This window comes from Halichoerus grypus, chromosome 9, assembly GCF_964656455.1.
Source record: "Halichoerus grypus chromosome 9, mHalGry1.hap1.1, whole genome shotgun sequence".
In the NCBI taxonomy this organism is placed as follows: domain Eukaryota; kingdom Metazoa; phylum Chordata; class Mammalia; order Carnivora; family Phocidae; genus Halichoerus; species Halichoerus grypus.
The window spans coordinates 79,116,780-79,131,847 of NC_135720.1; the positions used below are offsets into that span (position 1 = coordinate 79,116,780).

General features: G+C 35.5%; 1 protein-coding gene across 1 annotated transcript in view; it reads right to left on the reverse strand.

Annotated features, from left to right (window-relative positions):
- Nucleotides 1-974: 974 nt before the first annotated feature.
- LOC118548263 (Y-box-binding protein 2-like) overlaps nt 975-15,068 on the reverse strand; it is a 91,224-nt gene continuing 77,130 nt past the window's right edge. Inside the window, 2 exon segments of the mRNA XM_036112104.2 lie at nt 975-1,107; nt 4,638-4,760. Coding sequence (XP_035967997.2) covers nt 975-1,107; nt 4,638-4,760 — 256 coding nt within the window.

The window sequence follows — 15,068 nt, forward strand, 5'->3', positions numbered from 1 at the left end:
ATGATTTTGTTATCCTTAGGAGTTTTGATGTATTGTACTTTTGTTTTATTTCAGGCCTACATATTTTGTAATTTCTTTCCAATTTCTACCTTAGGTTATGTATTGTTTAAAATTGCCCGGTGATGGGTATTAAGGAGGGCACATATTGTTTGGAGCACTGGGTGTTATATGCAAACAATGAATCATGGAACACTACATCAAAAACTAATGATGTACTGTATGGTGACTAACATAACATAATAAAAAAATTAAAAACAAAACAAAACAACAACAACAACAAAACAAAGATAAAATTGAATTTTTTTAGCTTCCAAATATATCTTAGCAACATTTGGTTTTGAGTTCTAATTTCACTGAATTGTGGTCAGTGAACATGGGCTCTATGGTATTGATTTAAAAGAAATTGTTAAGATTTCTTTGTGGTCTAAGAAATGTATAGTGCATATTTTATGTCATACTTATTTATTAATATGTGTTTCTCTGAGTTCCTTTTAATAGCTTTCCCTTTGAATTATATTTTACCTAATACAACTAGCTTTTAGTTAGTATTTGGGCCCTATAACTAATTCTACTCTTTATTTTCAACTTCATATTTTATTTTAGTTGCATTACTTATTATGTAAAAGTTACATTTTTAAAATCTAAGCTGAGAATTTTCTGGTAACAAATGATACATAATACATATGTTTTTGGTAAAAAATTAACTCATTCTATACATTCCACATCCTCCTGAACAAAACAAAAAAGAAATTTGACTTAGTATTAACCTGGGAACCAGCTCAAAAATGATATTGCTTCCTCTGAAACAGGATGCTAAGGGGAAAGAGAAAAAAGAATGGGGAAAAGAGACAAGAGAATTCTATAAACAACTTAAAATAGCATTGAGGTTCAGAGGGGAAAATGGAGATCTGTGACAGCTGACTAGATCTTTGTGCACATGGATAGGAAAAAGGTAACGTATGAAACCCCTTCAGTTAAGGAATTCTGTGTTCAATCTTCTTATTAGACACTATAATCACAGATCTTCCCATATCGAAGGTAAACATTTCTTTAATACCATAATCAGAAGCCTGAATATGCTGTGCTGAAGATACTCTAAAGGGGTAACTGTAAGAGAACAAAAGGAAACATTTGATGTCCCTAAAACACAGTCTCTGGGGATAAGAAACACATGATCCCTAAACTGATGGTGGAGGAGGAAAAATACTCAGCAGTTGAAAGGAGAGGCTTTTTAATAAGTGTGGCTCTGGATCTCCTTAATCAAAGCAGACATGCTCATGGCATTCAGGTGAGTCAGAATCCTTTGGGAACCTGAACACATTAAGGAGAGAATCTGAAAATACCTCACTTCATATCCTCCATTTCATTTTCCAAATACTGCTTAGAAAGCAGAAAACAACATCTGGGTAACTTTCTGTTTCAAAGTAGCGTCTAAAAGAATTGTCTACTTTTCCAGGAAAATGGGGTGTACCTCCCATTTTTATTTCATTTCTTAGGGACAGGAAATAGAAGAGAAAGGTAGATATCGGGGACAACAAAGTACATTTTGACCTTTTGTGGTGTTTTTCGCTTGTTTGATTGTTTTTAGGGAGAGAGGAGTATGTATGAGCAAAATGAAGAACCAGAACATGTATCTCCATTGGAGGGAGAAGTTTCAGTGATGGTGCCAAGGTCTGTAATTTACAATGTCTAATTTCTCCTTGCCCTGTCTTCCATCGCCGGTTCTTCTCCACTCTGGGTTTCTCCACAGACTCCCAAATGCTAAATATCTTCATGAAATAAAGTGTTTCCAAGGATTCATTTCTTCCATACCTTGAGCCTGCTAATGTAGCTACTCAGGAGAGGTTAAGAGGTACATGTGCTTTCTTATTCAGTTATATGAGGATATGCTAAAGGGTGTAAACACTTTTATTTCTTGTTTGCAAAAACAATAGTCAGCTCTGTACAAGTTCACACTGAGAAGGAAAAAAAGAGTTTTGTTAGTATTTGTCTACTAGTATGAACTCCATTTTTCAAAAGTTTGTTTTTTTTCCTGAGACAATTGTATAAAATGTATAGATTGGGGATTTTTCTTAAATCTGTAATTGAATGAGTGACGAGACCAGTAGATCACAGAAACAAAAATAGAAGTTATATATTTCAGTTTTCACAAGGATTCTGGTTTAGTTTCACATAAATATTAAGAAAATAGTTTAGATCATACATTCAGTGCATCTAGTGAGTTACATAGTCCACAAGTATAGCCATTGAGATTCAGTGTTCTCTGGGGAGAAAGGAGATGTGACAAAGTAAAGTTTTTTTTTTTGTTTTTTATTTATTTATTTATTTATTTATTTTTTTAAGATTTTATTTATTTATTTGAGAGAGAGAATGAGACAGAGAGAGCATGAGAGGGTCAGAGGGAGAAGCAGACTCCCTGCCGAGCAGGGAGCCCGATGTGGGACTCGATCCCGGGACTCCAGGATCATGACCTGAGCCGAAGGCAGTCGCTTAACCAACTGAGCCACCCAGGTGCCCGACAAAGTAAAGTTTTAAGAGAGATCTGTTATGAATCCAAAATAGATATTTTGTTGATATTTTGTTAATCATGCATGTTTTTTCAGACATCTTATTATTATACCCTTTCTCAAATAAAACCTGCAAAGTGTAATAATGAAAATTTATAAGCAGAATTATTTGGTAGTCACTTATTTTCTAGTTTCAGTTTCAGAAGAATTACTTCTTTCAGATAAACCATGATATCAATAAGAATGATTTAATGAGCCTGCCATTTTAAGTCCAGATTACTGGATAAGTATGTATGTATGTATGAATGTATTTAAAAGCAAAATAGAAATCTATGAATCCACAATAGAAACTAGATAGCTAACCTGCTAGGTAGATTAGATAAATGTCTCTTCTTACAATAGAATGCTGATGGATAAATATAGAAGAAGCAGCAGAGTTGAAAAATTATTTTGCAGTTATAATTCTAAATATTTCAAGAGTCATGAATGAGTATTAAGTTAAGTCTAGGGGTCCAGCCATTATTGTGGAGTACTAGGGTAATCTTGTTTATAATAAATTGCCTAAATAAAGAATAAAAAGTTTGATGAAGATCAGAATATCTGCATAGTCTCAAAGTTTCTGTCTGCACATTGCTTACTAGTTACAGAACAGAAATAATAACTATTTAGTGTGAAACCTAAGGGACACTCTGATCAGGTGATTAAAATTAACATCACCAATAAGGGACAGATAGACATGGTGGGCCTCCAAATGGGATAGCCTCTAAAGGTCACAACATAGTTTATGTAGTATTCCAGCAGCTGGGAATGCATAATTTGCATCTTAATCATGAAGAGATATCAGACAGAACCAAATTGAAGAACATTCTATAAAATCACTGGTCAGTATCTTCAAGCCACCATTGTTATGAAATACAATATTTTCCCATCTTGAGACTCTGCTTCCCTAAACCGTGATTCCTGGTATTCACTTATTTGACTCTCCAATCTTAGAAACAGCAGTTTGCCTTGCATTCTTCTCCTTTAGGGGTCTAAAAAGAATTGTTGATTTTCTAGCTTGTTTATTTTTTGCTTCTTGTTAGAATGGGGTGTGACTTCCAAGCTGCTCACGTGGGGAATGGGGTGTTTTAAAGTCTTTGTGTGATAATTCCCATTTGAGTCATCTCAGGATTTTCACCTGTTGATTGTCTTTTCCATTGACAGTCATATTCTTGGGTCATATTCTCCTGGGTCTTTTTATGTCAAATAATTTTGGAATGCATTCTGGACACGTAGACTATTTTGTTAAGAGAATCAGGATCTTATAAAATCCTCTGGAGAATGTTGATTTGCTGCCGATGCTGCTGTTGTTGTTTGGCCAGGCAACTGACTTGTTTAAGTTCAACAAGTTCTTTCTTGCCTTCTGCCAGCAGTGATTCCTTTGTCAGCTAATTTTTCTTTTCTTTTTCTTTTTGTTTCCACCTAAGCACCTGGGGGAAGGACTGTGGCAGGCGCCAGCTGTGGCCCCCAGGATGCCCGCCTCTCTCCTTCCCCATCCCAGCCCTGGACTGGGTTGTCAGCTAATTTTTCAAAGCATTTGTTATGGTAATTAGATCTGATCCATCTATGCCACTCATAGTTTTCTGGGATTTGGCAGTAGTTCTCAGTCTTTCCTCTGCTTTTGTGAACCCGTTCCACAATTGTCCAGGTCGGGGGTAAGCCCAGTACTTGTGTTGATTCATACACATAATTATGGAATTTTCTGCCCAGTTGTAACTTCTTTAAGAGTTCACCTACAATTTCAGGTTAACACTGGCCCCCTTTCCAAGTTCCTCTGACCTGAAATTTGGACTTTTTTCCAGAGTCTTAGCTTCCTGAGCATTTATATTTGACAGACAGGTGTCTCCTTTAGGGCAAAATGGTGAGGAAATAGAAAAGTATTAGGAATTCTATAGCATACATTTTTTCGAACAACAGCAACCCCTTTTTCCTAGTTCATCTGGTCAGAGATAAAAGTTTGACTCTGGGATTTTATATGCCCTTGGCTCCACCTCCAAAACTGCAGCAGCCATACATCTCTGCAATGATTTTACCTTGCAGCAGGGCTAGAGAAGAAAAAAAAAATAAAGACATGAAAGAAAAGAAATTCACCTAGAATTCTCAACTTTTTCTGGTCCTATAGCCAGAAAGAGGATGTTTCCCTTAAAGTTTTTGCTGTTTGCATCCACTGCACAGTTCCATAACTCTAGGTACTGGATCTTCCTTGGGTCAAAGCTGGGAAAAGGAGAGAAAAAAACATTAGAAAATGTGCTGGTGTTGATTATTCCTCAAGTTTTGACCCTCTTTTATCTGCCTGTTGTTTACTTTTTCAGAGTTCTCAGATAGTCACATTTTGTATTCTTTCAGGTTTTATAGTTGTAACTAGTGGGAGAGATAGGCCCTTGTGACCTTATAGTATGGCACTGAAGTCTTCATTCTTATAGGAAAATCTCCTGAAATATTAAATGGGAAAGGGTCATATTGTATGTAACCTAATTTCAAATGGCCCAGAAAAATTAATTATATACACATAGATCTAAATGTGGATATAGTTATAGAAGTATTTTTGAAATTATTTTATTTCCATTGTGTTCACTTGCATAAAATCTCTGTAACAAAATAAGCAAAATAGAGATGAGCATAATGAGTGTGCTCTATTCTAGCTGAACTGTGATATCCTGCTGAATTATAAAAATGTCACAAAAATTTATTCTTTAAAGTTCATCAATTATTCCAGGTGTTGATTTTGGATTAGACAATAGTGAGAACTGTGTTTTTGTAGCGCTTTTTTCATAAAAATACTTGTTTCAAGGTCAATGGCGTAGGACTTGGAAGATTTTTTATCTTCCTGAAAGTCTATGCTTCTTCCTTTCCTCAAGACAAATGAACAAAAAATAACAAACTAGTATCACAGGGTACTAGAGTTTTTTAAGCAACATTTCACTCTGAAAAATATTGAATAATTTCTTTTATTATAAAATGTAAAATTCTATGTGTTACCCTATTATATTTAAATGACTTTGGGTGGTAGTTTTGGGGAATATACGCTTTCATTTACTCTTTCTGATTGACCATTATTACACATTTGGTTGATGATAGTATATCTGAATTGGTCTAAAAAGCTCCTGCCTTCATGGAATACAAGTCTAATGGAGAAAACATACAACAATTCACGAAAAGATCAACAGAATAATTCTAAATGGTGACAAATAGGGTGTTAGGATAAGACATAAATGAATGAGACCAAGGAATAGGAATGTTTCAGGGAGAGGAGACATCCAAATGTGTAAGGAAAGAAAAATCTTTGGCATACTTGAAGAACCAAAGGAAGATCAATGAGGTTGGACGTTAGTGAGTGAGGGAAAGAGTGGGAAGATCTGAATGTAGCCTGGGAAAATCATATGGGACTCTGAAAGCCATGATAAAGGATTGAAATTTTATTCTAAATGCAAAAGGAAGGCACTATTTATTAACATATAAAATTTACAATAAGAAATTTCTCCAATTACCAAGTGAAAAATGGATTGGATAGAACAAGAATGAAAGAAATATCAGTTGGGAAGACTTTACTTTAATCAAGAATAGATGTTAGCTTGCACAACGTTGGAGGCTATGGAGATGGAGACATGTGAATGAACTGGGGACGTATTTTTGAGATAGAATCAGTAAGAAATGATAATATATTAGATGTTGGGTTTTGAGAGAATATTGAGACATTATTCCCAGGTTTTTAGCTTGAGTAGTTGGTTGGATAATTATGCAATTTATTGGGATGATGAAGAAGAGGAAATAAACATCTGAAAGGAATTTAATCAAGGATTTGATTTTGCTTATCTTAAATATCTCATTGGAAGTGGGAGAGGGTGATATTTTGGTCACAGATATACAGGTTAACGTTGAAATAGAGAATGATAATGAAACAAGAATGATAATCTTTTTTTTCTTATAGTAATGGCTGAAGGACTCACTCAAGGTTTAAAGAGAGGTATATTTTGAATAACAATTGTGAAAATTTTACTAAATAATGATAATGAAAAGAGAGGCTGACAGAGAAATTTTGAAGTCTCAGTTGAAGTCAGATACCATGAATTTGCAATGAATATCTTAGTATATACTAAAAATGTACATCATTAGAGATGTTTTTTGAAATATCATATTAGTGATGTATTCTTCATCATCCTTTAGAGGTGTAGACAACATTGTTCTTGAGTAATTAAGACATTAGTGCTTTACATGCACACACAGGGAGAGTGGGAAGCCATGTGAAGTCACTAACAGCAAGGCACCCCACAGCTGTTTGTGGGTCTGGATCAGTCCCTGCCTTCTATCACTGGCTGACACTAGAGTGCTTTACATGCACACACAGGGAGAGTGGGAAGCCATGTGCAGTCACTAACAGCGAGGCACCCCACAGCTGTTTGTGGGTCTGGATCAGTCCCTGCCTTCTATCACTGGCTGACACTAGTGCCCACCTGCAACTAGTCCCCACAGCTGTGCACCTGCATGCCACAGCCTGACTCTATCACCAGACTCCAATAAAGTGTGTACACCTAGAGGGAGAGCATGCAGCCACAGAAGAGCAGATGGAAAGTCAGGGTCTTTGCAGCTGCCAGTGAGCCTATGGTTGGCCCTGGCCCCCGTTATTTACCCTGGCCCCCATCACTACAAGTATGTCTACATCTGGTCCCTTCAACTATATAGGAAACTGCTAATGGCCTCAATAGCTGAGTGTGTGCACACCACTGGCTCTGGTCACCATTGCTGTCTGCTCTGATCCCTCGCTACTAGATGAGAGGTGCCATTTTAGGACCCCAAAAGTCCTTGTAGCCACTGTGGACCCCTGCAGTGCTTGCTAAGGACCACACAGTTGTTGATACAGTGGACTCCAGAGACCTGAGCTAAAGAATATCATGTCCTCCTGGGCCCAGTGCCACCATGTGTCTTCACAAATTGGCATCTTGCATCACTAGACCTGGGGTCAAAGCACAAGCCAGCATGACCCCACTGAGAGGTGAAAGGCTTCCCTTACCAAAGTCAGTCCATAAAATTTGGAAAAGGTGGGTGCTTCTTCAAATGCACAGAAAACTACAGAAGACTCCAGAGATCATGAAGAATCAAGGAAACATGTTTTCACCAAGGAAATACAGTAAACTTCTAGTAACTGGCCCCAAAGAAATGGAGATCTAGAAACCTAGAAATTCTAGATCTAGGAATCTACAATTCAAAATAATTGTTGTACAGATACTCTGAATGCTACAAGAGAACACAAATAAATAGCATAGCAATAGGAGGAAAACAGCACAAAAACAAAATGAGAAGTTCAACAAAGGGAGAGAAAACATAAAAAAGAACCCAACATAATTTGGGAGCCAAAAAATACAATGACTGAACTGAAGAATTCAACAGAGAGTTTCAATAACAGACTTGAAAAAGTAGAAGAAAGAACCAATTAACCAGAAGACAGATCAACTTAAATTATCTAATCAGAAGAGCTAAATAAATAAGTAAATGAGAAGGAGAAAAGCATATGGGAATTATGGGACATCAGCAAAAAAAAAAAAAAAGAAAAAGAGAGGAAGGGGTAGAAAGTTTATTTAAATAAATAATGGCTGAGAACTTCCCTAGCCTGAGGATAGATTTGGAAATTCAAGTTCACTAAAACTAATAGGTCACCTCAAAATTTTAATCCAAAATGATTTTCTTCATAGCACATAATAATAAAACTGTTTAAAATCAAAGACAAACAGAGAATTTTAAAAGCAACAAGAGAAAAAAAAATTCTCTTGAAAGGGAACCCCCGTAAGGCTATTGGTGGATTTCTCAGCAGAGCCCAGGAGAGAATGGTATGATATTTTCAGAGTGCTAGAATAAGAAAACTACCAACCAAGAATACTCAACGCAGGAAAGTTGTCCTTCAGAATTGAAGACTAAATAAAAACTTTCACTAATAAATAAAAGCTGAGGGGTGCCTGGGTGGCTTAGTGGGTTAAGTGTCTACCCGGCTCAGGTCATGATTCCAGGGTCCTGGGATTGAGCCCCGAGTAGGGCTCCCTGCTCCACGGGAAGCCTGCTTCTCCCTCTGCCTGCCACTCCCCCTGCTTGTGTGCTCTTGCTCTCTCTCTCTCCCTCTAATAAATAAATAAAATCTTTAAAAAAAAAAAAAGCTGAGGAAATTTATTGCCATTAAACCTGCCTTACAAGAAATGCTGAGAAGAGTTTTTCAAGCTGAAACAAAAGAATGCCAATAAGTAACATAAAAACACAAAAATATGAAACACACTGGTAAAGGTAAGCATATAATGAGATTCAGAATATTTAATACAGTACTATGATGATGTGTTAATTGACTACTTAACTCTAGTATAAAGGTTAAAAGAGAAAAATATTAAAAATAAGTATAGCTTCAACAAATTGTTAATGGATACAGAATATTAAAGGATGTAAATGGTGACATCAAAAACATAAAAGGGAAGTAAAAAATAGAGATTTTTATATGCAATGTATGATAAATTGTTATCAGCAAAAAATAGACTGTTAAATACATTAGAAATATATAAGATGTTTGGGGTTAACCTCAGGAGAACCACAAAACAAAAATCTACTATAGCTACACAAAAGATAAAGAGAAGGGAATCATAGTATACCACTATGGACAATAATCAATTTACCAAGGAAGACAGCGAGAAAGAAAGAAAAGCAAAATGGAACTACAAAACAGCCAGATAACAATTAATAAAATGTCATTAGTAAATCTTTACCTAGCTACTTTAAATGTTAATGGATTGACTCCTCTAATTAAAAGGCATAGAGTGACAGGATGGTTAAAAAAACAAGCCCCAACTACATGCTACCTCTAAGAGACTCACTCCAGGTTTAAGGACACATAGGCTCAAAGTGAAGGGATAGGTTATCCAGACAGAAAATCAGTAAGGAAACATTGGATCTGAACCATACTTTAGACAAAGATATAAACAGAACATTCCATCCAACAGCAGTAGACATTTTTCTCAAGTGTATACAGAACATTCTCCAGAATAGATCAAATTATAGGACACAAAACAAGTCTTAGCAAAAACAAATAATACATTGTATGTTAAAAAAAAAGAAGATAGTAGGAAGGGAAAAATGAAGGGGGGGAAATTGGAGGGGGAGACGAACCATGAGAAACTATGGACTCTGAGAAACAAACTGAGGGTTCTAGAGGGGAGAGGGGTGGGGAAATGGGTTAGCCTGGTGATGGGCATTAAAGAGGGCACATATTGCATGGAGCACTGGGTGTTAATCGCAAACAATGAATCATGGAACACTACATCAAAAACTAATGAAGTAATGTATGGTGATTAACATAACATAATAAAAAAATAAAAAGACTGAAATCATACCAAGTATCTTTTCTGACCACAATGGTGTAAAATTAAAAGTCAGTAACAGGAAAAAAGCTGGGAAATCCACAAATTTGTGGAGATTAGAAAACTTGCTACTGAACAACTAATGGGTCAAGAAGAAACAAAAAGGGAAATGAAGAAATATCTTGAAACAAATATAAAAGGAAGCACAACATATCAAAACCTATGGGAGGCAGCAAAAGCAATTCTAAGAGGGAAGTTTATGGTGATAAACAACTATATTAAGAAAAAAGAAAGATCTCAAATCACCAACCTCACTTTACACCTCAAGGAACTAGAAAGAACAAACCAAGTCCAAAGTTAGCAGAAGGAAGAAAATAACAAAGATTATAGCAGAAATAAATTAAATAGAGACTAGAAAACAATTGAAAAAAAATGAATGAAGCCAAGAGTTGGTTTTTGAGAGGATAAAAATGTGACAAACCTTTAGCTAGACTACCTCAGGAACAAAGAGAGGTAACTCAAATAAAATTAGAAACAAAAGAGGAGACACTTGTATCACTTGTAAGTGATATCACAGAAATACAAAGAATAATGAGAGACTACTATGAATGACTATATGCCAACAAACTGGTAACAAAAGAAACGGATAATTTTCTAGAAATATACAAGGCTGAATCAAGAAGAAATAGAAAATCTGAACATACCAATAATGAGTAAGGAATTGAATCAGTAATCAAAAAGCTCCTAACACACAAAAGTCCAGGCCCAGATGAGGTTACTGGTAAATTATATCAAACATCCAAAGAATTAGTGCCAATCCTTCCCAAACTCTTCCAAAAAATTGAAGAAAAGGTATTATTCCCAAATTCATTTATGGGGCCAACATTACCCTGATACCAAAGCCAGAGAAAGACACTATGAGAAAAAATTACAAACCAATATCCCTGATGAATATAGATGAGAAAGTTCTCAGCAAAATATTATCAAACTTAATTCATCAGCACATTAAAAGGATTTCTCATTGTGGTAAGTGGGATCTATCCCTGGGGTGCAAGGATGGCTCAACATATGCAAATCAATAAATGTAATATACCACAATCAGATAATGAAAGAAAAATTAAATGGTCATCTCAATAGATGCAGAAAAAGCCTTTGATCAAATATAACATCCTTTCATGATATAACCCTCAACAAATTGGATATGGAAGGAATAAAGGCCTTGTATTACAAACTCATAGTCAACATTACACTCAATGATGAGAGGTTGAAACTTTTCTGCTAAGATCAAGAACAAGACATATGTGCCTACTCTTACCACTATTATTCACAGAAGTCCTACCTAGAGCAATGAGACAAAAAATAAAATAAAATAAAATAAATAAATAAAATAAAATAAAAGGCATCCAAATAGGAAAGAAGTAAAATTATTTCTGTTTACAGATGATATGGTCACATATATGGTGAATTCTAAGACTCCACCAAAAAACTGTTAAAACTAACTCATCAAAGAATTCAGTAATGTTGCCAGACATAAAATCAACATACAAATAAGAGTTGTGTTTTATACACTAACAACAAAACACCTGAGAAAGAAAGAAAGAAGACACTCCCATTTATAATAGCATAAAAAACAGCACAATACTTAGGAAAAAGTTTAACCAAAGAAGTGAAAGATTAGTACAGTGGAAACGATAAGACTTCAATGAAAGAAAGCAAAGAACACACAAACAAATGAAAGGATGTGCCTGGTATGGATTGGAAGACTTAATATTGTTAAAATGTTTATACTACCAGGGGCGCCTGGGTGGCTCAGTCGCTAAGCGTCTGCCTTCGGCTCAGGTCATGATCCTGGGGTCCTGGGATCGAGCCCCACATGGGGCTCCCTGCTCGGCAGGAAGCCTGCCTCTCTCTCTCCCACCACCCCTGCTTGTGTTCCCTCTCTCGTTATGTCTCTGTCGGTCAAATAAATAAATAAAATCTTTAAAAAAAAAGAAAAAAGAAAATGTTTATACTACCAAAGTCACCTATAGATTCAATGCAATCCCTATCAAAATTCCAATGGCATTTTTTCACAGATATAGAAAAAAAATAACTATAAAATGTGTATGGAGCCACAAAACAACCCTGAATAGCCAAAGCAATCCTGAGAAAAAAGAACAAAGCAGAAGGCAACACACTTGTTAATTTCAAACTATTCCACAAAGTTCTAGAAATCAAAACAGTATGGTATTGGCATAAAAATAGACCAATGAACACAATAGAAAGCCCAGAAATAAGGCCCACATTTATGTTTAATTAATATTTAACAAAAAAGCAAAGAATACCCAATGAGGAAAGAATAGTCTTTTCAATAATGGTGCTGGGACAAACAATGAATCATGGAACACTACATCAAAAACTAATGATGTAATGTATGGTGATTAACATAATAATAAAAATAAATAAAGTTGGATTTCAAAAAAAATAAAAATAAATTAAAAAAATAAAAAACACTATGCTAGGATTTGCTTCTAAATATATAATAAATCTGTAATATGAAATAAAAAAAATAATGGTGCTGGGAAAACTGAATAACCACATGCAGAAGAATGAAATTGGACTGCCACTTAAACCATACACAAAAATGTACTTGAAATGGGTTAAAAAACTTAAACACAAGACTTAAAAGTGAAAAACTCCTATAAGAAAACATAGGGAAATAGCTCCTTGACATTGGTCTTGGCAGTGATTTCTAGGATATGACACAAAAAGCACAAGCAACAAAAGCAAAAGTCAAATAGACGACATCAAACTAAAATGCTATGCAGCAAAAGAAACAATCCACAAATGAAATAATCAACCTACAGAATGGGAGAAAATATTTACAAATCATATAGCTGACAAAGGGTCACTATTCAAAATACATAAAGAACTCACACAACTCAATAGGAAAAAAACAACCCAATTAAAAAATGGGCCAAGGAACTGAATAGACTGCTTTCCAGAGACAACATACAAATAGCCAAGCAAGTATATGAAAAGGTGCTCAACATCAGCAGTTATCAGGGAAATGCAAATCAAATTAACAATGAGATATTACCTTATACCTGTTTGAATGACTATTACCAAAAAGACAACAGATAGCAAGTGTTTGCAAGGGTATAGAGAACACTTCTATACTATCGGTGGGAGTGCAAATTGGTAGAGCCACTTTGGAAAACAGTATGGAGTTTCCTTAAAAAATTAATAATATAACTACCATATGATCCAACAATATCTCACTTCTGGGTATACATCCAAAGGAATTGAAATCAGGATCTCATGAATGTATCTGTACTCTCATGGTTATAATAACATTATTCACAATTGCCAAGATATGTGACTAACCTAAGTGTCCATCAACAGATGACTCTATAAAGATGTGGCATATAAATTTATATTTTAATATATATATAATATTCAGCCACAAGAAAGAAGGAGATCCTGCTATTTGTGACAACTTGGATGAACTTTGAGGGCATTATGGTAAGTGAAATAAATCATACGTGTAATACTGTATAATACTATATAACTTACATACAGAATCTAAAAAAAGCCAAACTCAGAGAAACAGAGTAAGGTTGTACTTACCAGGGACTTGGATAGGGAAAAAAGAGGATATTGTTCAAAGGGTATAGACTTCCAGTTATAAGATTAACAAATTCTTCAGATATAATGTACAGCATGGTGATTATAGGTAATACTTTATTTTATATTTGAATGTTGCTAGAAAGTAGATATTAAATGTTCATACAGCACAAAAGAAATGATAATTAGGGGACACCTGGGTGGCTCAGTCGATTAAGTGTCTGCCTTCGGCTCAGGTCATGATCCCAGAGTCCTGGGATCAAGCCCTGCGTGGGGCTCCCTGCTCAGCAAGGAGTCTGCTTCTCTCTTTCCCTCTGCCCCTACCCTTCCACTCATGCTCTCTCTCACACTCTGTGTCAAATAAATAAATAAAATCTTAAAAAAAAATTGTAATTATGTGACAAAATGGAGGTGTTAGCTAGTGATCATTTTGCAATACATAAATGTATTAAGTCAACAGATTGTATACCTTAAACTTATAAGATGTTCTCAGTAAATTATATCTCAATAAATCTGGAAAATAAATTTTAAAAAAGATAAAAATTTGAACTTTATTAAACATTTTCAAAAGACATTGATGCTTTACTGTAAAGGACTTTTTTTTTTTTAGATTTTATTTATTTATTTGAGAGAGAGAGAGATCACGAGCAAGGGGAGGGGCAGAGGAAGAAGCAGACTCCCCGCTGAGGAGGGAGCCCGACATGGGGCTCGATCCCAGGACCCTGGGATCATGACCTGAGCCGAAGGCAGACCCTTAATGACTGAGCCACCCAGGCGCCCCTGTAGAGGACATTTTTATCTTATGTCCAATGAATACCATAAGGTGAAGTTTCAGTAGAGGAAAGCTTATGAAATCGTGATATTCATGAACAGAATTGGAAGTTGATACCTTCTTGACATTCTGGAAAACTTGCACTGATGAGAAATCCAATGACTGAGACTCTTTTCTCTATTACTCTATCTTATGACTTTTTGCTTGCTGTGGTGAATTGGAATAAACCTAGGGACACTCAAAACTCTGACCTGTTCTATGATTTCTGTTAGGCATTAGGGTAAGGTTTTAATAGTGTTAGATAATATTATAATCAAGGCTGTGAAAAGAACTTGTTTTCTCCCCATGAAGTTTCTGAGAGGATTGTAAAGTCAGGGAACAAAGCAGATTAGAAAATAGACCTCTGTTACTAGCTCACTTAGAGCGCTGGTAAAAGGCTGCCTGCCTTAAAGATTTCTGTGCATTTCCACTCCTACAATGTGTAGGTAAACCAGGTTGTGCCTTTCATGCCTTTTCTTTCTCTTTGATTTCAGACTTAAATATTTGTTTTCCTAAAAAAAAATCTTACCAATTCTTGCTGTAGAGTGCCCCACAGAGAGAGAAAAATCCAAGTAGCTTCTGTTCTATTAGAAGCTTCCTGACCATCTTCAGTGGGGTTATACCCCAGGAGAAATTCTCTCAGCTTCCTATGTAACCCAGGCCTAAATTTGATATATTGTAGCATTTCTATTCCTTTTATCATGTCTTATTTTCCTTGTTATCTTTCCCCTATCATATACCCAGACTCTTCTTACCTGGAATCACTGTGAAACTCAG